Raw genomic sequence first — 27527 nt, 5'->3', positions numbered from 1 at the left:
TGAATGCAAAGAAAGTGTCCCTGGAGGGCAGAAGCCAGTGGGGGACACTTGTCATCCTAGACTGGTAAATTTTAGCTACAGTTCAGAGCACCTTGGCCACAGGCATGGCATGAGCAGGGACTTTAACTTGTAAAAAGAGCTTCCTGGCCCTTGGCTCAGCTTGCTTAGTAGAATTTTTAAGAGGTCATCCCAAGAAGAGGTTGAATCAAGAGGTTTGTTGAGGTAACTGCCCGGACAGTTTGATAGACACATGCTTTGGTTTTTCTCTGCCCAGGTAGTGATAAGCAACACGAAATAAAGTCCAATAGGATCACAGTTTCTGCTTCTTTGAGTCATCTTTAATGAAGTCATGGGCAGCAGGAAAATATACAATGAGGTTCAGACACATACATGCACAGTAGCAGGGAGAGTCTAGACAATGAGATAATTTTTTTTTTTTTTTTTTTTTTTTTTCAAAAGAGTAATGTGTATTACTTTATGGATGCTTAAAAGAGAAACCCACAAAAACATGTTCTTTGCAACATTCTCCGGGAGCCGCAGTCCAGGCGACTGTCCTGGGGATCTGTCGTGGGGGCTGGGGGTGAGTCTCTGGACCCAGGAGAAGCCACAGCCCTTGACGTCTCTGTGAACGGCCAGCAGCAGGAAGGGAGCAGAGCGGGCGCAGCAGTGCTTAGCAGCTCTCCAGCCATCTTCATCACACACTGGGGAGATCTAGTTGGTGGGACTGTGAGTGGGGGCCAGCCAGCCAGAGAGCCTTCTTCATGAGGTGGGAGGGCTCCTTTCTGCTTGAGGAGGGAGGGGAAGGGTGATGAAGAGGAAGGAGCTTGGGAGTTCGGGCTCTTTCAGTCTTGCCGACCTGGAGTGAGGAAGCACAGAGGTCAGGTTTGGTTACTGAGGACAAGGACCTTCAGGGCTGGGATAGGAGTGACTTCACTTGGGGCTGTGCCAGGTGACTGGGGGACCTTATCAGGGAGGAGGCATGATGACTCTTAGCCAGGCTTAGGGCTAATGAATATAGTGTCTTTGAAGAGGAAGCTGAGAGAGCTTCTGAGGGAGAGAGAACACAAGGAAGGGGATTTACACGCCAAAAGGCAGGGCCAGAGGCACGTGGTGACATGGGCATCACAGTCGGACCCTCTCTACTCCTTGGCTCTGTGGCCCTTGATACAAGTTGGCCTCGTTGTCTTCACTTCTAAGTGAGGATAACCTGTGCTGTTCTTCATACGTCTCAGGAGAGTCAGGACTCAACTCAAAATGCTGGAAGGCGTGTGCTCTGTTAGATTCATGTTTCAGGCTACTGTTGCAGCAGCTTGCAACGGGAAGGGGTAGAAAAGTTCTGTGAGTCTAGTCTTCGGAGTTAAAAACAAATTTTCATGGGGAAGATTTGCTCTCAGGGCTGGGTCTTGCCACGAACCCACACATTTAACCGTCCTCCAAGCTTTGATGCCTTCTCACCTCAACTGGACCACAGCCGCAATGTCATCAGCAGGTTAAATCCGGCCACTTTCAGGAGGAGGATTCGGAGTCCCATTACTGTCAGGTTTTGAAAGTTTAGGTTCATATCTGTAAAACCAAGAGGTCAAAGGCATTAAGGGTATGTACATGACACTGTGGAATTTCCCAAGAGCCAGTTATACTGGGCGTGGGTAACTTCAACTCCACTTCTTCGAGCTTCTTTGCACATCCCAGGGTAAACCTATCTGTGTATTCCTCCAGGGCAAGGGCATTGGGTTTTAAGATAAAAACCACCAAAAGGACTCAGTCTATATCATATTCTGAGGCCCTGTAGGGATGGGGTTGGAGAACATGCTCAGAACCTGTTGTCACAACCCTCTGGGCCTAGGCCCCTCAGTGAAATCACAGGAGTGATGACTCAGTGCCTAGTTGTGTGGAAATGAGATGGCACCAAGACAGGACCTTTGCCTGAGGCTGTGAGTCCTACTGCCTTTCTAGAAAGGAGCTTCCCAAGATGTAGAGGTCAGTGTCCTCAGAGTGACATGGTTAGTGCGGGGCTGTTCTGAGTGGACTCACAGACGCCACAGCCAGACACTAAACCGACTTACTCTCACAGAGGAACTGATGAGAGAGGCACAGAGGCCTAGGAGAGGCTCACCGGCCCTGTGAAACTGGAGGTACATCTTAAGTATGTAGGATGGAAAACAAGGTTAACCGGGTTCAAGACCCAGACCCGAGGCAGCTCAGAACAGCGCTGGAAGTGCCGTTCTTACCCCAAGGTCCACCCTCTTTCCTCCCCTATGTACCAAAGGTTATTATGGACTCATTCCCTCCCCCAGCATGGCACTGAGTTAGGCAGACCCCCCTCTTACCTGTTTCAAAGCTTTTCTCTATCAACTTGGCATCACAGGGAACTTCTAAAAGGAAACACAAAGAAAGCTTCTTAGAGTCTAAAGCATGCTGACTACCACAGGCAAACATATCACAGCTTTCCTGTGATTCTTTGGGAAAGATCATGAGGGTGGAGAGGGGTGGGCAGCATATTCCCCAGGGGTACCTACTGGGGTGAAGGTCCTGATAGGACCAGTACCCTGGCTTCTGGGCACTCTTTAAACAAATACTGGCTGTGCAAAGTGTGTACTGCATGGCATGGAACATAAAGTCCAGATAGTCCCTCAACTTTGCAGGTTTCAGTCCATTGTCCAATAAAGGCAGCGAGACCTATTCACAGTGACTGGGGCCATATATTTTCATGTATTCCAAAAAGTTCTGATGCCTACATTTGATCCTTTGTTATCTCTTACTTAGTATATGGTCCCATTGACTTGGATACTGTGCTACCTTCCTTGATGCTCATTGCCTTTTCATCTCTATATTGTTCTATCTTTGACACCCAAGTTGTATTGGCCATCAGAGTCCCTACCACCACCTGGTAGGGCTTCCACCATCACTCTCTTGCATTCTCTTTCTTTTGCTGGACCTACAATCTTTTCTCCACACAGCAACCAGCCTTATATTTTATTATTTTATGTAGTTGTTTTTGGAGACAGGGTCTCTGGAAGTCCAGGCTGGACTTGAACTTGCTGTGAGGGTGAAGATGACTTTGAACTTCTGATCCTCTTGCCTCTACCTGTGATCTGGCCCTCGTCTGTGTCTTCCAACTCATTTCCTGCAGCTCTTTTTTTGTTCCCAGCATTCTCCTTTCCTGGGCTTTGACAGGGTCCTCTCTGGCCTAGGCATGGGTGGTCGCTTCTTATCCTTTAAGTTGTAGCATGATAGCATTCTCAGAGCCCTTTTCTGAGGTGGTTCTATCCTTAGCTCAAGTTAAAGCATGTATTAATTAGAGCCGGATGTAATTTCCATGTCCCTCTCTGAGAGATGGTCTTCCTCGATTAGAATGGTGCTCCTTAGGGGGTAGCCTCATCATCTGACTACTTATGTCACTCCAACACCTGGGACTCGGTCCTCACACAGCCTTGGCAGACATAGAAATCAGGGTAGGCAGCTGGGTGAGGGGGCCAGGAAGGGCATGGAAACTGTGCCTGGGAGAACAGAGAGGGCAAGCGGCTCAAACAGAGAAAGGAAGGTGAAAACTCCGAATACTGAGACTAATGCTGGGCCAATGCCCTCTGTCATGTTCTCTTGTCTGCTTCTAGGCCAGGGCATCTGTGGCCTACTAGGACAGGGCTCCTTGTTCCTTAGCAGAACAGGATGTGGCTTTACTAACAACTGATGAAGGTGAGATGACCAAAAGCAGCTTTTAGACACTGTAGGCCTGAGCTGAGTCCTTCCGGAACCAAGGAGACAGCTCTGGGCAGCACTTACCAGCACTGGGGTAGGAGGCGTTCACTGCAAAGTCAGCGTTACAGTTGAGACTATTATGTTTGCTCCAGACGATGAGCCCATTGCTCTTGGAATCCATAGACTTCATGTCCAGCACAGTTTCGTTAGACTTGAACACTCCGTCAGTCATGCTTTGTGGCATCTTGGCTTGAGAACCAAAGTCAGTGAACAGGCAAATGGTATTGTTCTTGGACTTAGGATCTCTCAGCTGGTACACAGCAGGTTTTGGGTCCTGGATATCTGTGAGCCAAGAGGACTGATGTTAGAAGAGTTTTTTTGTTTTTTTGTCCTAACCCAGGCCAGAACTCAGATAATAGTGACAGGCAAGAGCAGAACTCTGTAGACTAGCCAGTCTTATTCTCAGGCTCTGCACCAGAAATGGCATCTTAGAAACCATCTGCTTGTGACAGACTTGGGGTAAGGTAAATTGAGGCACAAGTGAAGAATCTTGGCCAAGACCTCTAGCTCTTGGAAGTCCCTCTCCATAAGGTCCTGACTGGCATTCTGGAAAAGCAGAAAGGCTGGGCCACTAGAGCATCTTGTCATTTTTCTCCTTCACAGAATCTTCAAAACCTCGGTCAACCATTTATTTCTGGCATGACAAAAACAAGCATAGAAGACAGACAGAGCTGTCTCTCTGGAGTGCTCTCCCCCCAGTAGCCTGGGTCTGGGTGGGAAGGTAGGTGTGTGGCATTTTGACATTAAGTTGGAAAGTCTATCAGACCACCAGGTGATCTCTCTCTCTTTGATACATGCTTTGAGCAACATCCACATCCAAGCCCTGACTCTACGATTTACCGCCGAGGGCCTGGATGAAATCAACAGGGGCTGAAATCTCAGTTTTCACCTGTAAGATGGACAATTTGTTTCACTCCCCTTTCCAGCCAGGCTGTTCTTAGAAACAAATGCCTATTTCTCCAGATAAAAATAACCTAATAAAACACACAGCACTGAGCAAATGTGCCAGGGCTTCACCATGAAAACAGTACCGAGAAAGCCAAGCATACTGTTTCCTATTCCAGAAAAGCAAGGACTACTGGAAGCCCTTCCCCAGTGCTGAGACAATTCTTTACTTTTTCTCCGAGAGGGATTTCGTTTTTTTAACATGGACTCTTGCTGACTATTTCCCCCATGGCCTCTGCCTTCAGAGGAGGAAGCAAGATTGGCCAGAAGGATTAGCACACCAGGCCACCGAGAGAGTTTCCAGCAGGGCTGGAATCAGAGCTTCCTGCCCTGCGGTTCTCACTCCCACAGCTCTGATCACTGAGCCAACCGGGTGGCCTTGGCGATACAGGCTTCCAGCTGGATCCTAAACCAAAGACATCGGGCCCTGGTGGCATTGCTCTAGGATGCTGAGTCAAGGCAAGGGGCTGCCTGAAGCATGGCGCTGCCTGGGGAGCAGCAGGGCTGGGTGGGCACCACAGGCAGACACGGGGCTCTGGCTCCTTTCAGGCAAATACCTAAGGCTCACCACAGGAACGTCCTAGTTTTTAGCCCCTTTCATTTTCAGTCCCATAGATATCTACCGCGACCTTACCCCTCCCTCTGAAAATCAGAAACAAATCACCTTCAATTGGAGGCCTTTGGGGCTCTGTCTCTCAGAGCCCTGTGGTGAGAAACGTCCTATTCCTACCTCACAAGAAAAACACATTTGACCACTGACAGCATCAGAGGTTGCTTTGGCGAGACTGGATCAATGTTTTCAACTACAAGTTCAGCGGTTCTGGATCCTAACTTGCTGTCACAATTCAAAACTAATACAGAAGTCTGAGTGTGTTAGCCATGTAGGTCTCTGGGGTTACTACAGGGATGGAAAACTCCCTCACTACTAAATCTTTGCTAAGCACTGGGAACCTAGAAATGAGAGTTAGTGACATGGATGTAGGTTCCATCCAGGCTTGAACAGCATCAAGAAACAGCACCGCAGGCTTTTTGGACAAGATGGCGCACCTATCTGCACACCACTTCTCACAAAGCAGCAACCCATTGTTGTCTTCCCTGGAGGCTGGGACAAACCCTCTAGAATCTGATGAGGAAGGAAAGGGGAGTCCCTGGCTGCATGGAAAGAACTTTCACCTCACATCTGCTCTGCATTCTAAATGGGAGCCTCAGTTTTCTTGTGGCTGGCTCTGGTCCCAATTTCTGTATTTTTTGGAAGGTTCTAATATTTCTTATCTTCATTATCTAATCTAAGAAGGCACTTTTTTTTTTTTTTGTCTTGTTCTCTTAGTCCATTTTTATTATTAGATTTACCTACACAGGCCAAAAGGCCTGCCTTGTTTATCCCAAGACTGGCTCTCCTTTCTTGTTGCCCCTCTGTTGGGACTCTGCCTCCCTTTTCCCCACATGGATCTTATCGATCTGTCAAGGCTCAACAAATCTTTTCTAGCACAGAAAGCAGCCTCTGTCTAGGGCACCTTCTACCAGGACCCCACCCCATCTGAAACTGTTTTTACACACCACCAATTGTTGACACTAAAATAGTTTGTAGGTTGCTAAATGTACAATAGTTCTGAAGCTTTAGCTACTTTTTTGCTGTTTGGGTACAGGTCAGGCATCTATCTTAGGCTCTTTTCTTCTCAGCCTAACATTATCTAAAGTGATAGCTACTTAGAAGGCATTTAAAAGTGTCCATTGAATGATTAAAGTCATATTTTAATGAGTTTGACCTAGAAGAAACACAGATATTTAAGACTGATAGTGAGGCCTTCTCCCTTTGCAGACCTCTGTAAAACAATTAGCACAGCACCCCCCTGTTAGCCTCACCCTGCCATAGGCACAGTGGGCATCTCAGGGGGAGGATTAATGGTGCTGGCCTACAGGGCTGCAAATAGTGCCGCTTGGGATGACTCACCAGATATTACCGACACTTGGGTCCCTTTCCCGAATGTTAATTTGCCACTTAGTCCTCCGGTATTCGCACTGCAGGTGACACCTTTACAGAAGCTTCCAAGACCTGCCTACTACTCAGCTCTGGTCTCCCAGGGTGGAGAATCATAGTCCTAAGACTTAGCCCTTTTGCTGTCTCGAGCTGCAACTCTGTCTCTGCAACAAAGAATCCTTCCCGCCTGTCAAGTTATACTGTGATGCCCGGAACAGAAGTGAGTTTCTGTGATTTCCATGAATCCAGGAGAACTTAGGAGATCAAAATTTCCTGCTCAGAGCAGCAGTGTCTAGCATATTCTAGCTGAAGGATCATGATTGACAAAGGTTCAGTGAAAAGATAATGTTTCTTCAGCACTTAGTGCTGGGCAGGGTGAGTCCTTTCTAGAACCATTCATGATCCTACGTAAGAAAATACCTGAACTCAAGCCCATGTCTTGGACAGAGAGGAAGAGGAAGTACTTGTGAATTCTACCCTTGCCTCAGTCTATGTATATGGCAGATTGTTTAGTTTGGTCCCTGCTCCAGAGATTAATTCGGGGCTAGGGCTGAATTCCCAGTACAGGTAAGGTCTTTGAAGAAGCCTTCTGGCAGCAGCCTGCTAGAGTCCAGTGGGGTCTTGGCATAGTTCCCTAAACTGTCTAGGAGTTCTTGTTTCTTACAACTTCTATTTACCAAGGACGCTCTTGCTCTCTCTTTTTATAGCAATGTAAACCTTGGTGTGGCAAAGCCCTGATAATAGCACCAAGGATGTATTAGCCTCTCTCCCAGTGGAGGACCTTTTGTTGTGTGTAGGTAGTATCTCACAGTATGATGTGGGGTACCATTTTGTTGTTGAAAGTGAAAACAGTATTAATACAGCTGGTGAAGATGGAGCCAGAATTCATCCCAGGTCCACCTCATCCATCTTCCCATCTATTATAAAATGTAGCACACTGGCCAGTCACAGGGCTCAGCTGTTTTTACCCTTGGGCAAGGGTTCTAGGACTCAACTCAGTTCTGAGAAAAGCCTCTGTGAACTGGTGTCCCCTAGCCACACTCATTAGCTAACCCAGGAGTTTAACTACCTGCTGCAATAAAAGAGAATTTGTGTTTGCCATTAACCCATCTCTTCCTCCCCAAGGGCACTTAGCTAATCTCCCGAATATTCAGGTTATCTGGTGCTGATGTTATCAGCTTCGCTTGAAAGGACTGAGCATTTGCAATTCTTTAAAATTTTTTTTCTGTAAATTATTCTGTCCAGATTTTCATTTATTCATTTGGCTTTGAGCACCTTTCTGACATCAGTTTGAGAATCAGGGACATTTTAAGCTACCAATGAGAGCCTATGGAAATAAGAAATGATATTTTATGCATCCCAAGTTTGCTGGAGATTACACTAACAAGGCATCAGTTCTTTCTGGCATGGTCATACTCACATGGGTGCACAGCCACTCTGGTCCCTGCTCCAAAGGTCAGCTTACTCAAGCTACCAGACAACACACAGTAGAAGGGTGCTTTACAAGAATTCTAACCGCAGCTGGACCAGCCTGGATGGGGCCCTTGCCTCCTGCCTCAGTCTATCAATGTCCCTCAAGTCAGCTTTACTTTGATGGAAGAGAAGTCTCACCACAGTGCCTTCTCCTCAGGAGTCTCCCCATAGATCTTTCCCTCAGCCATTCTGGAGCCAGCAGGGCTTTCCTGAAAGGTAAGTACCCATTCCAGCTTCTACAACACATTTGAAGATGTAAGAAGCAAGTTGGAAGAGTATGAAGAGCCATGGATTAATTGAAAAATGATTTTTAAAGTACATATTGTTTTCTTTTCTGACAGGGTCTTGCTCTGTAGCCCAAGGCTGGCCTTGAACTCATGATCCTCCTGCCTCAATTTCTTGAGTGCTGGGGTTATGGGTGTGTGCCACGAAGCCTGGTATGAAATGAATCTTGGGAGAAGACTGCACTGGCGGCACACGGGAAACACTGGCAAGGCTTAGTGTTGGAACTAAGGTGCAGGAGGGCCTTGAGAAGATGGCGTCTGTTATTCCCGAGGGCATGCCTGGACTACAGTTTCCACAGCTCATCCATAGGGAGCACTGCCTGGCTAGGGAGCGAGGAAGACGGTCTGCCTCTTACTGGGGTGTTCCATGATAGGATCTGATGTCACACGGGCCACAAACCCCTAAGCCTGGGAACAGTGTGGACAAGTGTGAGCCCTCAGTGGGGACAACGCAGAGCCTCGGTCCTTCTAAATTTCTGTGAGAAAGGGAATATGAAGCCCAGAAAGTTTAGGAAGTGTGCAATGCATTCCAGTCCCGAAGACAGAAAATGCATATTAGCATTTTAAAGTCTGTGAAATCTTATGATAAAGTAAGCCCGAGCTTCTCAAGCTTACTATTTAAGGTTAATGTTACTCTTCGTTAATATCTCCTATATGTATATGTGTATTTATTTCGGTCTTTGGATATGCCTTCTCTAGCTCTAGGACATTAAAATTCCATTCTAAATGCTAGTCTAATTTTAACTGTTAGGTTCTCTGTGCTCTGAATCTGCTTGTTCTTTTATTCACTCCTGCGGCCACAATTAGGGGCCTCGCTGGTGCTGATTGTTTCTTTCTAATCATTATGAAACAGATTCATTTTCTTTCTACAACTGCAGAGAACCGAGGCAGCCGGGCTGCATCTGGCCCCCACCATCCCCTGCCCCCATCAGGTCAGCAGTCCCTGCCAGGAACAATGTCAACTTGAAAGCCTTTTCCAAGCATGCATTTTTGAGCTCCCTTCCACAATTTATCGCACACCTGGGAGCTGGGCATCTCAAAGATGATTCTAATCCTGATCCTAATTTCCTGGGGGTCCCTCAGATGGACACACACACTACATCTTCATCATCACATCCCTTCCTGTTCTGCTAAAACTCATTGGTGCTGTGATCTGATTACAGAGATTTTTATCCTTTTGCCCTAAACTCCAGTTCTCCGGAAATAGCATGGGCTTTCTAATTTAGGTTAACTGATCCTTGGCCCTGGGCGAGGCATACAAGCAAACAAACACAAGAGGAGGAGTCTTCCCTGGAGAGATGGGATGCTTCCCCCACTGGCAAAGAGATTCTGGCCTCTTAGGCAGTGTAGATTTCTATTCTGTGCTGTGCCATACTCCATGTGGGTGGACTCTATAATCTCCCTGTTTTAAAGGCCAAACAGCTTTTTTCTGTTGGAGAATACTTGCTGATGACAAAACCAACATGTTTTACAGTGATTTCCTCCCGACCAAAGCCTTCCCAAACTCTTCTAGAGGGCTCTTTTGAAAAAACAAATTATTGGTTTAGTGTGTGTGCGTGTGTGTGCGCATGTGTGTGCATGTGTCATGGGGTCACATGTGGAGGACAAAGGACAGTCACTTTCAGAGTTTACCTCTCATTTTCTACCATGTGGGTTCCAGGGTTTGAACTCAGGTCACAGATTCAGGGGCAAGCACTCTTGCCCAGTGAATCATCTCGTTGGCCCAGGAGGCGATCCCCATTCCCAGTAACCAACAACCTGCATGGTGGGTGTTGTGCCAAGGTTTAGCAAAGTGAGAGTGAAAGAGGAAAACTTCTGTCCTTGTAGAGGTTATAGCAGGAGGATGAATATAAATACTAGGCAACCCATACAAGAGGTTGGCTATACCTCTCTTTGTACTCAGTGAAGCTCCTTTGTTTCTCCCTAGAGTCTGGGTAACCCTGGGCATAACCCTGTTTAGACATGTGATCCTAGAGTCAGAGACTCTGCTGGCTTCCCTCCCTTCCTTCCTCCCTCACATCCATCATCTTTTACGAAATTCAATGGTAACAAAAATAAGAATAAATCTTTTGTTACACTTAGTCACAGTTTCTTCTCTGATAAAGATCTAGAATCCACAAAAGAGTCTACCCCTGTAAGGATGAAAAGGCTAATTCCTTCTTGGCAACGACCTTAGAAAACACGCCATTAAGTCAGTGGCTGGGAACTCAGAATTTGAATCAACTAAGTCTTATGAGGAAACACACAAAATTAGTTCAGGAATCCCTGATTCATCATGTAGGAAAAGAGAGGAACTTTCTAAAGTCAGACGCTTACTTGGATAGACTTGGAGTCTTGTTCCACTCCCGAAAATGAGCTGGCCCACGACCTGTGCCTCCACCATGCAACAAAACAGTACAAATACCTGCGCTCTGGCTGGGCCATAGCGGTGACCCCTCAGAGTCTCTCAGGGAACAGAACTTTTATGTGACCTGTACTTCAAGGTGTTAATATTAATTGCCTTGTCTTTGTAGGTTAATACGCAGTGAATGCTCTCCTACGGTCTCTGTTTTTCTCTCTAATATACTTTTATCTTGCTAACACAAGTGTGGTGGCTATACTTAGGCCTCCAGAAATGCTGAGTCACTATGCCATGGCTACCATGGCCATAGGGTCAGGTTGTACAAGGTTGGACCAAACCACCTCACTTGGGGAAGAAAAAATTTACACCTAGATGGCCTTTGAGGTGTGAGGTCTTTCTTCATACAGTACAGGTGGGGTGGTGGCAATTGGGCAGTGGTATGATTAATAACAAATCCTATCGTCAAGCAGATTTAGCTCAACCTCAGTTGTGTTTTTCTGAGCTGTTTGATCTTGGGCAACTTGCTAACCCCAAGTCTCTGTTTCCTTATCTATAAAATGGGCCTCATATAGATTACCTGTCATTAGGATGGATGAGCACACTGGCCTAAGAAGGACAGAGCCCAGTCACTGTCATGTCAGGCATGTTGTAAGCAGTGGCTAATGATAATAATAATAATAATAATCATCATCATCATCATCATCATCATCATCATCATCATCATCATCATCCTATCAGTGCTTTACATATGGAAACGGATGTTCCCTGAAGCCAGAGGAGACCCATTCTTGTCCAGAGTTCCTCAGCATCCTGTCTGGGATGCTGTGATCTAGGGAAAAAGATCTCATTGAGTGGACAGGAGATGTTGAGTTTCTCAGACTGAGAGTGAGCAGTAGGGTAGGTTCTGCCTGCCATGAAGAAAAAGTCTTCAGAAACCTGACAAGAGTAAAACCTCTTTTCTCAAAATTCGGATTATTTGTCCTTTGAAGCAGAACCCTTATCTATTATTCAGCACAGCCTCATTAGACCTGACACACCAACAGTTACTCCTGCTCAGCAGAGGACTCCGTAAATGAGTGCAGACCACCCTACTCTCTCTCTGTAGGACACCCTTCTCCAACACAGTCTGTTCACACCGATTCTGCCATGTTTGCTTCCGCAGTACTCACATGGATGGACAACGAGGCTGCTTCCTTTTCCAAATGTAAGTTTGTAGTTTCCTCCTGAGGTACACATTGAGGAAAGCCTTTGATGAAACCTATATCCTGTGTCCTCCCTTTGCCATTGGTCCTGCTGTGTTGGAGCAGCAATCCAGGGAAACTGGCCACATTCCTATGTTTGTAAGAGAGCCCTGAGTCCTGGTGCCTAGTGGGAGGGATGGGCACCAAGGATGGATACCAACGAGTTCTTCATTCCTCCACCCAGTTACACCAAAAACCTATCATTTTCTTGTTAGGATAGAAGCAGGAACTCCCTAATACCACTACTGTCAACCACCTCGCCTGTGGGACAGATGGTCTGGTCTGACTCCATCTCTTGTTTTTCCAGATGCAAGGGCTTCTCAAAGTGCTCTGAGACTGGGGACACAGGCTGTGCTGAAGCACCTCATCAGCTTCTGTCTGAAGCTCTCTTCACTCTTCTCTGGTTTCCCTTTTTATACTCTGATGCTTTTCGTTCCTGGCCTTCCCACCATGTGAGAGCCTCTAGCATTTCATTCCTGCAAAACCCTATCTGAGCAGGATTCTACAAGATTGATGCCCTGCCCTGCCCTGCGTGGATTTGGGGCGTTTAGCCTGTCCTCTTGACAGCCTGGAGCTAGACACCCAAGGCCATCTGATTTTCTTTATTTCCAGTGACCCTCATTCAGACAGGACCTTGTTGCTCTGAAGTCCTAGGTCTGCGGAGAAAAAAATTGCAACCATTGAAAAGACAAGAGGACATGGAGCTCCTGCTGAGATGGAAAAGCTCACAGAAGTCAACAGCCCAGGCTACAGCTTAGGGCCATCTTTGGCTCTTGCATGTGGCTGGTTCACTACTGATCTCTGAGGCTGACAATTGTTAGTAAAGAGCTGTATGGCTCTTCTGAGCTCAGGTGATAGTAAGGGGCAGGGGCCTGACACTACTCTGCATTGACTGCACCTCAGGCTGTCTCAAACACCCACCGGAGCCAGGTGTCCCCAAGGTCCCTTCCTAGTGATCCACAAGCCTCAAGGAATGGTAGAGGGGAAGCTTTATAAAGAAAATTGGAGTGTGGCCAGTGGAGATGCGGGGTAGAGAGGGTGGGAGGAAGCTTAGGTTGAAGCTTAGGACCATCTGAGAACCTTGTTTGTGAGAAACCCCCTGTCTCTGCCGCCCTGGAGTCGGGAGAAGGAGTGGTCCAGCACCATGGTGAGGAGAGGTGAAGGGAGGTATAGCAGGGGCCTTTGTGGAGAAGGATCCTGGATCACTTACTTGGTCTCACCACCACTTGGGTTCCCTTTCCAAAGGTAAGCCTGTTGTTTGCATAGGCCCACTCTGCCTAAGCGCTTCACAAAAATGAGATCAAAGAGGTAGAGCGGCCTCTCCCTCTCATGGAGGACACACACCCAGGAACAGGTCATCCTGGAGTATTTCCTGTAATGGGTGGTATGAAGACTCAAAGGAGCTCTTGTAATGAGAACAAAAGGTGCTGTCCCTCATTGATATCCATGGCCTCCATTTCCCTCATCATAACTACCAATGAGCATCACTTTTCTTCCTCATCTGGGAAAGGAGAGTCTTAACAACAACAACAACCTGTGAAACACTTTGCTTCTTACATGGACCTGGAGGGTGTGAGATTTTTCTAAAGAGGGAACAGGCGACCATTGTCTCACCTTTATCTACTACACATGTGCGGAAGGCACTGCTTACTCGTGCATAGACGCAAAAATTATTTTTCACTTTGCAGGAAGATCAGAACCAAGAGTACACCCACCCTACTGAATTGGGGCACATGCTAAGAACACGCCAGGGCATGACTCAGAGCTGCCACGTCTCTCTGGGAATGAGCAAGAGCCTTGGGTGACTCAGGCGTGACTCATTCCTGTTTCTGCCCTCATCTCACTCTAGATATTAATTGCTGATGGGATTTTTAAAAAGTTTTTTTTTTTTGTCCTCAAAAAGTCTGACATGTTAGTACAGAACAGACTTGAATCCCTCCCCCGGAAAAGTGGGGTGCGGTCCTGTCTGTCTTCAGGATAAAGAGTCTACTATTATCCCTGCCTCTCTCCACCCCAATTTGCTAATAAGACTGAGGGGATTTTTTTTCTTTTACTTACTTATTTTTATTTATTTATTCATTTTGAGACAGAGTGTCACTATGTAGCTCTGGTGGGCCTGGAACTCACTGTAGTAAAAGCTTGCCTTGAACTCTGAGAGCTCAGCCTGCCTCAGCCTCCCAAACATTGAGATCAAAGGTGTGTGCCACCATACCCCGAGACTGAAGTTCTTGAGGTCAGATATCATATGTCACTTTCTTTCTTTGTTTCTAAGTCAACTATGGTCCTTGGTTTGTTGGTGATACTCAGTAATCATTTACTATGTTGAACTGGCTTTTACTGAACATTATTATTGGGGCAAAACGGCCAGTTTTGACAGAAGTTAAAAGCTAAGTATACTCTACTTGCAAAATCTAAGTGCTTAGTCAAGGAAAAACCAAGGAAGCATCCCTGAGAGAGCTAATAAGGGGACCATGCACACCAGAGCTCTGCAAGTTCCATGTAGATGCTGTGCGGAGTTGGGAACTGAAGGAGCAAATTAGAAGTAGCTCAAAGGAAACAAACGCCACACCTCCCATTTCTGCAGTATCTTGACAGTGATTCTTTTTAACGGGTAAAAAGAATAACGTAGCAGTAATGTATACTCTAAGTCAGCAGCGTTGCTGTCATCACAACAACATAGATGATCACGTACACACCAGCATAACGGCTGCAAATACAAAAAACAAAACAAAACAAACAAAACCTTCAGGGCTCACTGTGACATAATTCCATACAGTATCACTGAGTATTCTGGGGTCTGTGTGCTTATTCCACACAGTGGTGTGAGGCTCATCATTTTAACCTTCATATTCCCAAGACTACTGGAAGATGAGAAGAAATAAGGCAGAACCCAATAGGAGAGTCTGCTACCAAGCAGGCCCAGTAAAAAGCTCTTTCTACTATTCAGTCTGAAAGCTACTCATACAATTAGAGTTCCCTTCTAGACAGGACCTACGGTGGCTTTCTCTAGTGCCACGTCCTGTTTATTATATGCTGTTTCCACATACACTGTATGTAATGGAACACTGGTGTCTATTTATTTTCTTATTTAGACAGCACTCAAAGCCACAGGTACCCCCTTATCTCCCTTCAAAAGAAGAAGAAAGAAACAAATAAAAATAGGAGTTCCCCCCCCCCCCCCACTGTAATGTAACTCAGGTTACTCACTGCACTCACTTGGATCAACCAACAGTCTCGTTCCTGTGCCAAAGATAAGTTTGAAGCCGCTGTTGCTCACAGTGATTTGTCCTGTGACAAAATGTGCTATTTCCTCTACTTGCCACTTTCACAACACAGCTGGGCATAGTCCTGGGAAGCCCACGATAAACTTCAGTAAAATGCTTTGTATGTTTTCTGGTTACAAATGGATCCTGCACTGAATCTGCAAGATGACCATTCATTCCACAGTTGTCATGGAATATGGCCACGGGGCCGGCCAGGTGGCAGCTTCGAGTTCTTTCTTTCTTTCTTTCTTTCTTTCTTTCTTTCTTTCTTTCTTTCTTTCTTTCTTTCTTTCTTTCTTTCTTTCTTTCATAATATTGGATGATTAAAGTAACCCTTCTGGATCTTAATTGATTTTTAAGAAGAAAATAAGTTCCGAATTAGATGGTCTCTAAAATAGGAGCTGAGTGGTCTCTGATCTAGTAGCATCCAATGTGTATCTTTTCCTATAACCCACAGCCAGGCACTTGCAGACAGTTAACCAGTGGCTGCTTTGCCTGGGGAAGATACAAGGAATAGTGAGGGAAGGTGGGGGTTGGGGGCAGCATGAGAGCATTGGCTGCTGCCTTCCTCCTCCTTCCCACAGACCTGAGTGTGCCTGCTGGCCAGCACTGTGCTCTGCTGTGTGATAGAGGGAAAATAATTCTTCAGAATGGGGGCATCCATATCAAGACTTCCTGAATCTCTAACGCATGGCATGGCAATATCTAACGATGGAAAAGCTAAACTCCACATATTTTCCTACTCTCTGGTTGGCATTATTCCTAATTTCTAAGTGAACCACAGCAGAGCCTGTGAAACATGATGTAGAAAGAACAGGGCTTTGAGACCAGACAGGTTGACCAGGTTTGAATTTAGGTCTTTCAGATAACTAGCCATAGAATTTTGGGCAATAACTTCTCTGAGCCTCATCCTAGCCCCACCCCCTGACCCCCGTAAGATAAAAATACTGCCCCCTCCTCTACAGGGCTCTATACTCAGTACTCTATCTCACACAATACCTAGACATCACAGGCCCTGATGTGTCTGTTGTTATTATCATCCCTTTTCCCTTGATTGATGATGATGATGATGACAATGATGATGGTGATGATGATGATATGTATGCGTTCTGGGGATTGAACTTTCATCATCAGGCTTGTGTATCAAGTATTTTACCTCCTAAGGCTTCTCACAGCCAGTTATTAATATGCTGGGTTAGATTTTTGATTAGCGAGGCTATTTCATTAAGGTTACAGAATATGCTCCCCCCCCAGCCCCAGAATTTGTCTTTGAAATAATCCCAAATCCATACTCTTGAATTGTATGAGCTCTAGGTCCACCAAGGAAGGAGCTTCTAAACCACAGATGTCTGTACCCACCATCTCCTGGGATACTCTGAGGCTCATAGAGGTGCAATGATTTGTTCAATATCACATATCAAGTTGGTGCCAAATCAAGTTTAGCTTCTTGTCTGAAACTAGAATCCCCAGGGCCCTTTGTCTGTACCTCACTGACTCTGTGAGGACAATGGTTTGTGTAAGAGGGCACTTAGTCTCTGGAGTGAATTTGGCTTAGCTTATTTGGGGCACAGGTAAGAGGACCTTGGACATCCTCAATGGCAGTGGAAGCAGAAAAGGTCTATTAGATAACGGACATGTAATTTTCTGCTCTTTCATCTGCTTCTGCCCAGTCAACTCCACTTCAGCAAAATTCTCAGGTTAAAACTCCAATGTCAGACAGAGCTTCCGTAAACCTCAATTCTTGGGAAGAGTCTTAATGGAACGCTAAATTCTACCTCAGAGGAAATATGTTCACATCGTTCTTAAAATAATACCACCACGTTAATACTTCAGCATTTGGTTATAATTAATTAAAAATAAGATCCAATGGCAAAAATCACATCCTGTCTATTGTTAACTGTCTCATGCATTCACTGAACACATTGGGTTAGGACAGGCCCCCACGCTTACTCAGGTCCACTCGTAGCAGGGTTCCCCTTCCAAAGGTGAGTGCATTCGCTCCTTCCCAGCTCCCACAGTGTCTGAGGCCTCACAGTAAACAGTCTTCATGTCACCCCTCTCCTCACTTACACTAGTGACTGGGAAAACACTTGAGATTTATCATAACTACTTGACTGATTCATAGGAAGAAAAAGTTCTTGCTTTCCATCCTCAAATGTGGCAAATTCGTAGAGTGTTGGTGGAAAGAAAGCCCAAGTCCAAATTTAAAAATGAGAGAGAGAGAGAGAGAGAGAGAGAGAATCTCCAAGACAAGAAGGATGCTGTGAGTTTCATTGCTAGTTGGTAGCAGAGAGCAGCGCGTGGGTCTTCTTGATTCCCAGCCTAATGTCCCCCTGCCCCAGCGGCTCTGTTCTACATCTTAGAATACCCTGTTCCATTTGAATCATGCCCTCCCCACCCCTGGCCTGGAAATTCTGATATTTCTGGCTGCTCAGTTTCAATTAAACAAACACTATCAAAGACTTTGTAAAGGAGCCATGTCAGATATGGCAAGGGGCCTAAAGAACCTTGGCTCTTGTCATCCTTCACTTTTAACAGTGTGTCTTTGCAGCGATGAGTTTCTATAGCTTTATGTGGTGCAGACCATGGCTGTTCAGCTAAATTTGCAACACAGAAGGTACGAGGAGTCTGAAGGATGTCCGAGAGAAAGAACACATGGTATGGACTTTACACAGGAAGCTAGGTCATTTCTAGAGAAAGGACTTTTTCCTGATTACCTAGGGTTTTCGTCTGGACTCCATCCCGTTCTAGTGAATTAGTTCTACTGTTATTTACAGCTTTCCTCTTACTTTCTTGTTTAAAAGAGGAGCCCAGGAAGCGACAGCCTTAAATTCACTGGTTGTCAGACAATAGAACAGGGATGACGCAGTTCGCAGGGCAAAACACAGTGAGAAGGTGCAGAAACCTTAACCCAGACAACGGGAGGCAAAGCTGAGACGGGGGAAGCATTTACCTGCAGCGACTAGGAGCATAGTGCCCTTTCCAAAAGTGAGTTTGTTGTATCCTGAAGTCACACAGTAGCAAACCTCTACACAAAAACGGCCTGCAGCGCAGGGCTTTCCAGCCCATGATAGATAGTTTGGAAGGAGAAAGAAAGTTCATCATTTATGGAGAACATATGATATGCCAAGAGGCTTAACAATCTATGTACATTGCATCACCTCACTAGGACTGTGACCTCGGACACTATTATCCTGTCTAATAAACGAGGAGCAGGTGACCGAAGGCCCAGCAGGCTAGACTACTGCCACTGCCAATAAGCATTCAGATATTTTGGATCTACACGATATTTTAGCAGAGGACTCACATCTCACGAGACTCCCCTCGTTCTTTGTAGTGTGGGGTTGGGTGTGCGCGCACACCCAGCATTTTTTGCTAGCACTAGTGGGACTCTAGTGACAGTGACTCCCCCCTCCCCCAAGCTTGTCCTCCATTACGGGGCCATTCCTTGGATGCTAAAGACGGTTTACCCTCAGCCTTCCCATTATTTCTCTCTTACTCACTTACCAGGGCTGACAAGCAATCTAGTCCCACTCCCAAAGGCCAAATTATAGCCTCCAGTCGTTCCACAGTGCTTTTTAGCCAGTCAAAAACTCCTGAGCGCACACACCCACCCACCCACGAGCGCATACACCCAGACTCAGAGCTGTAGCTTTTCATCTACAAACAGGCTACACCTCAGCTGTCTTTTACACGCCACAGTCATTTAACTTAAACCGGGGGCATTTGTGGCTCTAGGTTTAAAAACGAAGTTGTTTTCTGCTCACATCTCTGGATCTATGGCCACGAAATTCCCAGTTTTCAGCTCTGTTTATCCAACTGATGCATCGAACCCTTTTCTCCTCTCCACACAGTTATGTTTTCAGATTCCTGCCACAGCGCCTCCCCGACTTTGGCGTCAGTCAGCTGACGACTCCATGAAGGGGGATCCAGGAGACTATAAGTAAAGTGACCTCCATCCCGGTCAACTCATCCTGCAAGCCAGGGGCTTACTCAAGCCGCCTTCTGCCGTCAAAGTCAACTGACCCCCTGAGCACATAACACCACGCTTCACCTTTGTTAAAAACAGGCAGACCCCAGTTCCCCGCTTCGGCTGTGTGAGTCTGCTGTTCAATATTCGGCCTCACGGGCAAGGGCTGCGTTTTCTTTCCTATTAGAGAAGACCGTGGGCGGAACAACACTATTAAAACGTTGAGGGATGGATGAAGGATGCTATAAACGCCTTTGCTTAAATCTCCTAAAAGTGACCAAGAAAGGGAAGGCCCACTGCACCCCACTATGCGCCCCAGATGCCCCAGCCATCTCAGGGAAGATGACTCGAGGGAGGAGGAACCATTCAGACACTGGACTCACTTGGGATGACTCGGAGTTTTGTTCCAGTTCCAAAACTCTGGTAAGTCCCAGAAGTCACACTGTAACGAAGGCCTTTACAAAATGGCTCCTTTCCCTTGCCGCTCCCATCAGAGCAGCTTTCAATCACACTCCCATGAAAGAGAGAGTGTTTTTAACTAGTGCCCATGGCAACAGAGCCACACGGAACCAGCCCCTTCACTAAGAACTTATACCGTCTCTTCATCTTGAAAGAGTTCTCCTGTCTGACCCAGCTTTTAATATTTTTTTTTCTATTCTACAGACACATATTTTATATGTGGGTAGCACTTTAGAATCTATAAAATATTTTCACATACCTTAACTTATCTTTATAATCACTCATGAGGTGTTGTTAAATACTTTCTTTTTACAGGTAAAACTGGTCCAGCGCACTAGTCAAAGCAGATTTAGAGGACCTGGATGTGTTTACCTAGCTGCTCCTTCTTCAGAATTAGCTCCCTGAGCTGTTATTTCTGCGGAACCTACATGACTTGTTTTGTTCACAGCCAGTTCTGTGCTCTCCTTTTAACAGTTTTCCTATACCAGCAGTGACCTTATCTGCATGAACCATTAAATTCTTTGACACTTGTGCCTCACGAATACTGCGGCAAGTTCAGTGATCTCAGCAGCCACATTGAGCATCTCTTTAGTGACGTTGTGTCTCCAGAATGAAGATGCTCTGAATCGTGGGCCTGTGCTGTCTGACAAAAATGCCCAGTCTGCTGTGATCACAGATTAATGTGATCAGCATGCAGATCTCCTCCCTCGTGGGAGCTCTGCTGGGGATTCCCCATTTTTGATTACTGGAATAAAGCCTAAGCCGAGGAATTAAGTCTGTGAAAGCCCCTTTTAAGGGCTCAATAACAGTGGTACCATAGATGTAGCAGAAAGCCCGAGACCAGCTGATACTCTCCAGCCAATTCTGAAACTACTGCTTTTAAAAAGATTTGTAAAATTTCACCAAATAGACTTTTTTAAAAAAAATTCTAGCCAAAGGCTGTCGCTTCTCATCCCCATTGTAACCTAGGCACCAACACCTGTATATACTTTCATTTTTTTTAAACCAGTGCTTAGCAAATTGCATAGATCCCTCTAGTAATTTTTCTTTTATCACTTTAAGTTATTAAAGTAATTATGAACATATAATTACAATATAAGAGATGGAGGACTGGATCCATTAATAGAAATTAATTCTTTTCCTCATCAAATTCCAATTCTACTTTACCTAACTGTTAAGAAGGCATGCAGTCACCTGTGTGACACAGGTGTAGGATGAGGACAGGCATTGTAATCAACAGCTGGCAGGTACTTACTGGCACTGACCGATACCATGGTTCCCTTTCCAAATATCAACGCTCTGCCTCCCTGGTAGGCACAGTGAAACAAGGCCCTGCAAATTCCTCACTTCCTCACTCACCAACCTCATCATGTATACAACTATACTCAATAGAAATCATACTCTGTCCTTGCCGTTGGCCAGGATCTTGAGCTTTCAGTGGATACGCAGTGACTAAACTGGATGAATGGAGACATGTGATAGGCCGCTTACATGTCCAAAAAGCTGGCCACTTGTCTCAAAGTGAATCCAATTCAGAGTCCACAGAAATACTTACTCATGTACACCTTTAACACTGACCCCCTTCCAAAAACTGGCTTCTGGCCACTTGAAGATGTCACAGTGCTCTCCTCTACCACAAAAACCAAGTGGTGCCAAGCCTGAGACCTCCCAGGGTTCTTTTGCTTGGCTTAGATATAATCCTATACTAAGCATGTATTTTGTTACATTCAGGAGAAACATCAAACTCCCATGTTCTTTCAAATGGAAGGACACCCTGGGAATCACTTAGCACACGCTTCCAGATGCATACTTATCTGCTAAGTGATTGCAGGTTCTGACAATCTCCAGAGAAGCCCTTGGTCACTAATTCTTATGATCCTCTCCGCCATCATAACTGGAAAGTATCTCCTTATTTCCAAATCCAAGCCTCTCTCAGCCATAGCCAAAGTCCATCAAACTTGTTCACTCTCACCCCCAGATAGAAGTTTGCACAAAACCATAACTTTAAAATCACAGCTCATCTGACTACTCAGACTTCCCAAAGACATTTCAAACATGATCTCCTCTCAGTCCCGTGGCGTCCTCTAGGGCAGACAGGGTTGGAGTCACGAAGTCCCTGTTACATAAGAACCAGAGCTTAGAGATCTCGACAGATCTCATGGAGGCAGCATTACAAAAGGATGGGCTGGCTTTGCTGCTTGTTTCCTAGCTGAATGCCTTAATAATTATGGTATGCACGTCCATGTATTGATCCTGGCATCTTGCCTCTTGAGTACTGTTTCTGTCTTATCCCCCTTCCAATCTAATAAAGAGTCCCCCTCCCCAAGAAAATAAATACAATGAAACCCCCTCTAGTCCAAATTCTTTTCATAGCACACTGTCTTTTTAATCCTTACATACCTTCTGTGAGCCAGGAGATAAGGGTTACCAATATTTCAGTTACGATAATTGGGAAAAATGAGAGCCAGAGGAGATAAATCAGAATGATGGTTATAGAGGCTACAGCTCGGGACAGACAGCAATATATTGAACCTTAGGAAATTGGGCCCTTAGCCCTGCCATTGTGAGAATGTTGGGATCATTTAACCACTCTGAGCAGAAGAATTGCCTCTTTCTGCTTTTCTCTGCTTCTTGGGCCAGTGAGATAGGCTTCTTTCAGGAAACCCGATCCCAGAACACATCAAGATAGCAATATCCCATCTCTTCACTGAATTCATCCACCCATCTATGCACACTTACATAATAGAAATACTAAACATTTTGAAGCCAAGTTTAACCCAAGATTAATTTGGGCCAAACTATCACACTTCACTTAGAAGTTGATGACTCCTCTTCTAAGTTTGGGAATAAAGCTGTGGTTCAGGTCCAAGTACTCCAAGTACTCACCCGGCCTGATTAGCACTCTGGTTCCTCTTCCAAAAGTTAGCTTGCTCCCTACGCTGTTAGTCACACAGTGATCTGAGGCCCAGCAAAAATGCACTCAGCAGACACTAGGCAAAGGACAGTCCTATGCTTGAAAAGATGGAGGGCTTTCAGTGTTCAGGGCAAACCCGTCTTCTCTACCGTATGTACTTTATATAGACTTAGAATGGCTGTAAGTGGCCACATGTTTAAACTGTCCTGCTTATGTATTTGATTATTTTTCAGCCTTGTCCATTTAGACCTCAGTATTCAAGGGTAACAGGGTCTGAACCAGAACCTCATTTAGGAGCCCATTTGACTCTGTTTACCACATAAAGGACCCAAAGGGCTCTGGAACTTTTGGAGACAAGCTGGAATGGAAATGAACTTCCTAACTGAGTGTCTCCGTTTCATTTGTTGCCCAAGGAAGTCTTTAAAGAGGAGGAAGACTTCAGTCCTGGGTCTACTGAGCACCGCGACTTGGGCTTTACTTGCCTTCCTTAAAGTTTACATTCAGACTTACTCTAATTCCCCTGGAGACCATCTGTTGGTGAAGCTAGGGCCAGGGAAGGCGGTGAGCAAGCGTCTTGGGGGGATTTACAGAGTACCACACAGAGGTCTTTGTCCACAGACAGTAGTCAATAGGGTCTCAGGCTCTCCACTTTTGCTTATCTGTTCTGGTTGTTGGTTTCAGCCCTTTTCAAATGTTGGTCATGGTCCAGAATTTTGGGATACTTCAAACCTTTATAGTACAACTGCTTTCTTATCTCCCCTTTGGTAGGAACTGCTATTCTCCTCAGATTCACGGGCTCCTCACAGGGACATTGGGCTGTCTTGGCCCTTTCCTCTGCTTTATCACACCAGGCTGCCTGGGGGTGGGGTGGGGGGCTGCAAAGAAATACTCCCATTGCCTTGTTTTTGAGAATAATGGGATTAATTTGTTGCCCTTTTAAGTTTCTTCACAGAAATGCTTCCCTGGAGTAGAAAGGAACCTACTCACCAGGCACAACGGTCAACCGAGTTCCCATCCCGAAGTACAGCTTCCCCAAGGCTGAGCCTCTGTCTACACAGTGCTGGCCCCCTTTACGTAAACCTGTTCCTAGTGTTCCCCATCCTCTCTTCTTGGCTTGGCAGTACAGGGCTGAGAATTCTCTTCTGACCCCTGTGAGCAGCCCTAATCAGCCAGTGGCCACAGTGGACAGTCAGCCTTCGGAGGCTGCATCTTAAGGGACAAATGATCTGTGCTAACAATAGTCTTTCTACCGTCAGAGTCCTCTCCTATCAGAAAGCAATTACACAGCCTTTTGAGAGTGTTTAAATTGGAAGGACCTTCGCTCCCCTGGTCTTCTTTCCCAGTCTAAAAGGCTGCTGCAGTTACTAGGACTGACATTATGCTTGGATCCTATTCCAAAGCTGAACTTATGAAAACACTTGATAGATCAGCTCTGTCCTTGGTAAAACCACCCCACTTCCCTCGTTCAATCTCTGGTCCTCTTCAAGGCATTTTTTCTCTCTCTATCTTTCTTTCTCTCTCATTTCTTCTACCTCTTCTTTCCCCATTTACTGCACCAAAAAATAATGCTTTGTTATCTTTTAAATATAAAAATCTCTGTAGGCTTCAGCTTGTGAACAAATTGATGACCCATTTCTGGGCTATCAGGATATTAAAAATAGAAGAAAAAGGTAGCCCCATCCTGTTATCTTCTATGCTAGGGCTATGGGACCGTAGCACTTAGAGTTGACAGAACAGCAAGCTAACCCGGTCCAATGTCTAAAATGTCACAGAAATCCCTTCCATTACAATGTCCTGTGCGTTGGCTCTGAGGACCCAGGGTAAAGATCTCAAAGGGGTCGCTCCAGACCTCACAGAGTTGCCTGCCTGTCCCATAGCACCTCCTGGTCAGAAGCTTCTATGGGAAGCTGGGACACATTTTCACCTACTGCTTCCATTATATACATAGCAGTTCTTCAAATAGGAGAGACAGCCTTTCTCACTTTTTACCTGATTTCGTCATCATCAAATACATCACTGTAAAGGCTTCCCTAAGAGGGAAATCCATGCTGAGGAAGGTGGGGTGGGAAGAAAGAGGGTAGAAGGGCTGGGGCTCTAACCCAAAGGGAGGGTAAATTTTTAATTTGACGATTGGTAATTAACCATACCTCTCAAGGGAAATTGCTTGTGCAAGTGTTCATCATTCTGTTTCAGAGCATTCTGAATTCTCCCATCTCACTCACTGCTCTTACAGTCATTATGATTCCTGTCCCAACATCGAGCTTATGGTTATCAGAACCACAGGCTACTTCATCCTGTACAAACCTCAGCAAGACCCCAGTGATGAGAGTTAGCTGTGCGGACATTCAGGCCTGCCCACTGGTCTAGCGTGTTCCTCCATTTTCTCAGAACCATTTGGTAACTATTTCACCTTTTCCTTTAAAGGTGGGATAATATCTGCCCCAGAGGGCCATCGGGGATGGGGGGGATTAATGAGATAAAGTGCAAGGGAAATTTATACAGTTTTGTATATAGCAAAGGTTCAATAAATGTTAGTTATGGGATCTTTTATGAATGCATATAATATGCCATATCTGCTTTCTGAAATCCTAGGTACTCGGAGGTACTTTAAATTATGCCCAACTTTTTTTGTGTGTTAATTAGTAAAAGCAGTAGTTTCCCTTACATTGGGGATTTTCCTTATCAAGGATGCCAGAAACATAGTTGTCTCTTTCAGAATGTTTATGAAATCATGGGCTTTGGTTACTGTATATATTTTTAAAATCTGCTCAAGAGATTTGAGGACAAGGAATGAGTGATAAAATAAAACATAAATAAATAAAAAGACCTCAAAGCAAATATCAGATCTAGGGGAGGAATTTAGCATAATGGGTGGGTAAGTATAACTTACTTGGCTTTACACTGAGTTTGGTGCCAGATCCGAAGGAAAACACATTGTAATTATACACACAGTGTTTAGCATTATTACAAAAAGCCCTCTTCTTCAAATGGGAGGGTCGTTATGAAGATGTGACTAACCGAGTTTTGTGAAGACCAAATGAAGCCCAGCAAACTCTTTGCAGTTCTCCAGAGAAGCCAGGAGCAGTGAGGAAGGAACAGAGGAGACACATTCATTATCAGAGACAGGCAAGATAAGGGCAACTGATTTTCTCCAGTATCTATCGATTTCCTTTTCTCCAGTTTTCGGCTTGGGTTCTTATGTCCTCTGTGCTCTATGCACACAGTATTTGAAACAAGGACACTGCGAGCAAATGTTCTTTACTCCCTTGCCTTTCTAATTATAAGTGAAAATTCCCCTAGGGTGGATGTGATTATGAGGAAAATCTTTAGTCTGCCTTTAGTTCCTGGGCTATCTGAAACTTCTCTCTCTCTTGCAGAGAGGTTTTTTTTTTTTTTTTAATGTGTAGTTCAGTTCTGGCTGTCTGGGAACTCTCTCTGTAGACCAGGATGGCCTCGAATTGACAGAGATCTCCTGCCTCTGCCTCCCGAGTGCTGGGTTTAAAGATACCCTACTGCCTGGAGTTGAAACCTCTCTTTTGAAACCTGGATCTGTACTGCTCTTGGCAATTGGTCCTTCAGAATATCCTGAGCCATGCAAGCTATCTGGGGGTCTTCTGCAGATGTGGTCTAACCACTCCATCTTGTCTACCAGAATACCTACATTATACAACCAAATGTATCTTGACAGCTACACCAATGGTCCCTTTTTGCTTCCACAGAAAAACTCTAAATTTCTTTTTTGCTTTCTACTTACAGATTCCCTTCAGGAGAAAAATAAAAAATAAAAAAGAAAGAAACAAAGAAAAAAAAAAAAGAGGCTGCAGTGTTGGCTGTCATTTGCAAGTCTAGATGAAACATTATTTATGGGCAAAATATTTTGCTGGCAATTTCAAGAGAAAGGAAACCTCAGTGCCAACAGTTACATACCCACACAGTTTGAATTTAAACAGATCTCAACAACGAACACAGTTATGAGAAATAAAGTAGAGGTGACTTTAGTCTAAGCCAAGTAATTATCATCCTTATGTGGCTTTGAAGGGCAAGGGGCTTACTTGCTCTGACTTTTAAAAATGATAAGCAGTGTGCTACAGGAATGCTGTGCTGGTAGGGCATTCAGAGTGCTGTAGAAGATGGAAGTTAATTTAAATATTTTGCCTGGGCACTGTTGTGTTTAAGGACTCAACACTGTGATGTGTAGACCAAGCCAAACAAAGCTGGAAATGTAGCAGGCTAGCTTGGTTAAGTTGTTAAGACTGGGATAGCACTGGGTAGAGACATCCTCAAGCATCTGGCTTGGGTCTTTGAGAACACGGGGAAGCTGGAGCTCTCCCTGCAGCCTGCGGCCATGGTTCAGCAAGTTTCCTGGCCCTGCCTGCCTTCTGCTCCATTCACTCCTATGGACTCCTAGTCAAGGTTCCCTTTCTCTTCTTGGTCTCTGATGGCTGACTGTCTTCCTCTTTCCCCTTCCCAGCCTACCCTGCTGGCAGCTCGTTCTCATTCTCAACCCCAGGATCCCCAAATAATTTACACACACTTGTGTCTTAATCAGCTGGTGTAAATAGGAATTACTTGTCGTGACCTACCAGGTATAACTGTCAGTTGGGTTCCAGATCCAAAGGTGAGTTGCCAGCCTGCACCAGAAGAGGCACTGTGATTTGTCTAAGAACAAGAACCTCAGCAGAGAGGCCAGGTTGGCTGAGTGTGGAGCCGAGTTGGAAGCTCCTTATGAAGTAGGCCTGCGTCCTTCAGTCTAGGCTTGGCTTCATGTATCCAAATCATTGATCTACAAACTCTAAATGAGTCCTTCTTTGTTTTTCTAATTTCATTTTCCTTTAGGGAAACCTTTGATTTCTTTCTTTCTTTCTTTCTTTCTTTCTTTCTTTCTTTCTTTCTTTCTTTCTTT

The 27527-nt window shown here is 45.3% G+C and overlaps 1 protein-coding gene across 1 annotated transcript in view; it reads right to left on the bottom strand.

Moving 5' to 3' along the window:
* Nucleotides 1-453: 453 nt before the first annotated feature.
* LOC129682924 (M1-specific T cell receptor alpha chain-like) overlaps nucleotides 454-27527 on the bottom strand; it is a 434901-nt gene continuing 407827 nt past the window's right edge. Inside the window, exons 4-7 of the mRNA XM_055615493.1 lie at nucleotides 3781-4038; nucleotides 2328-2372; nucleotides 1456-1563; nucleotides 454-856 (exon numbers count right to left, since the gene is read on the bottom strand). Coding sequence (XP_055471468.1) covers nucleotides 1457-1563; nucleotides 2328-2372; nucleotides 3781-4038 — 410 coding nt within the window. The 3' untranslated portion in view covers nucleotides 454-856; nucleotide 1456. The remainder of the gene's footprint in view (nucleotides 857-1455; nucleotides 1564-2327; nucleotides 2373-3780; nucleotides 4039-27527) is intronic.

The sequence above is a fragment of the Psammomys obesus genome, unplaced genomic scaffold (genome assembly GCF_907164565.1).
Source record: "Psammomys obesus unplaced genomic scaffold, mPsaObe1.curated_primary_1811, whole genome shotgun sequence".
In the NCBI taxonomy this organism is placed as follows: Eukaryota; Metazoa; Chordata; class Mammalia; order Rodentia; family Muridae; genus Psammomys; species Psammomys obesus.
Note: the sequence above shows the minus strand (reverse complement) of the source record. Positions and strands in the feature narration are given on the sequence as shown.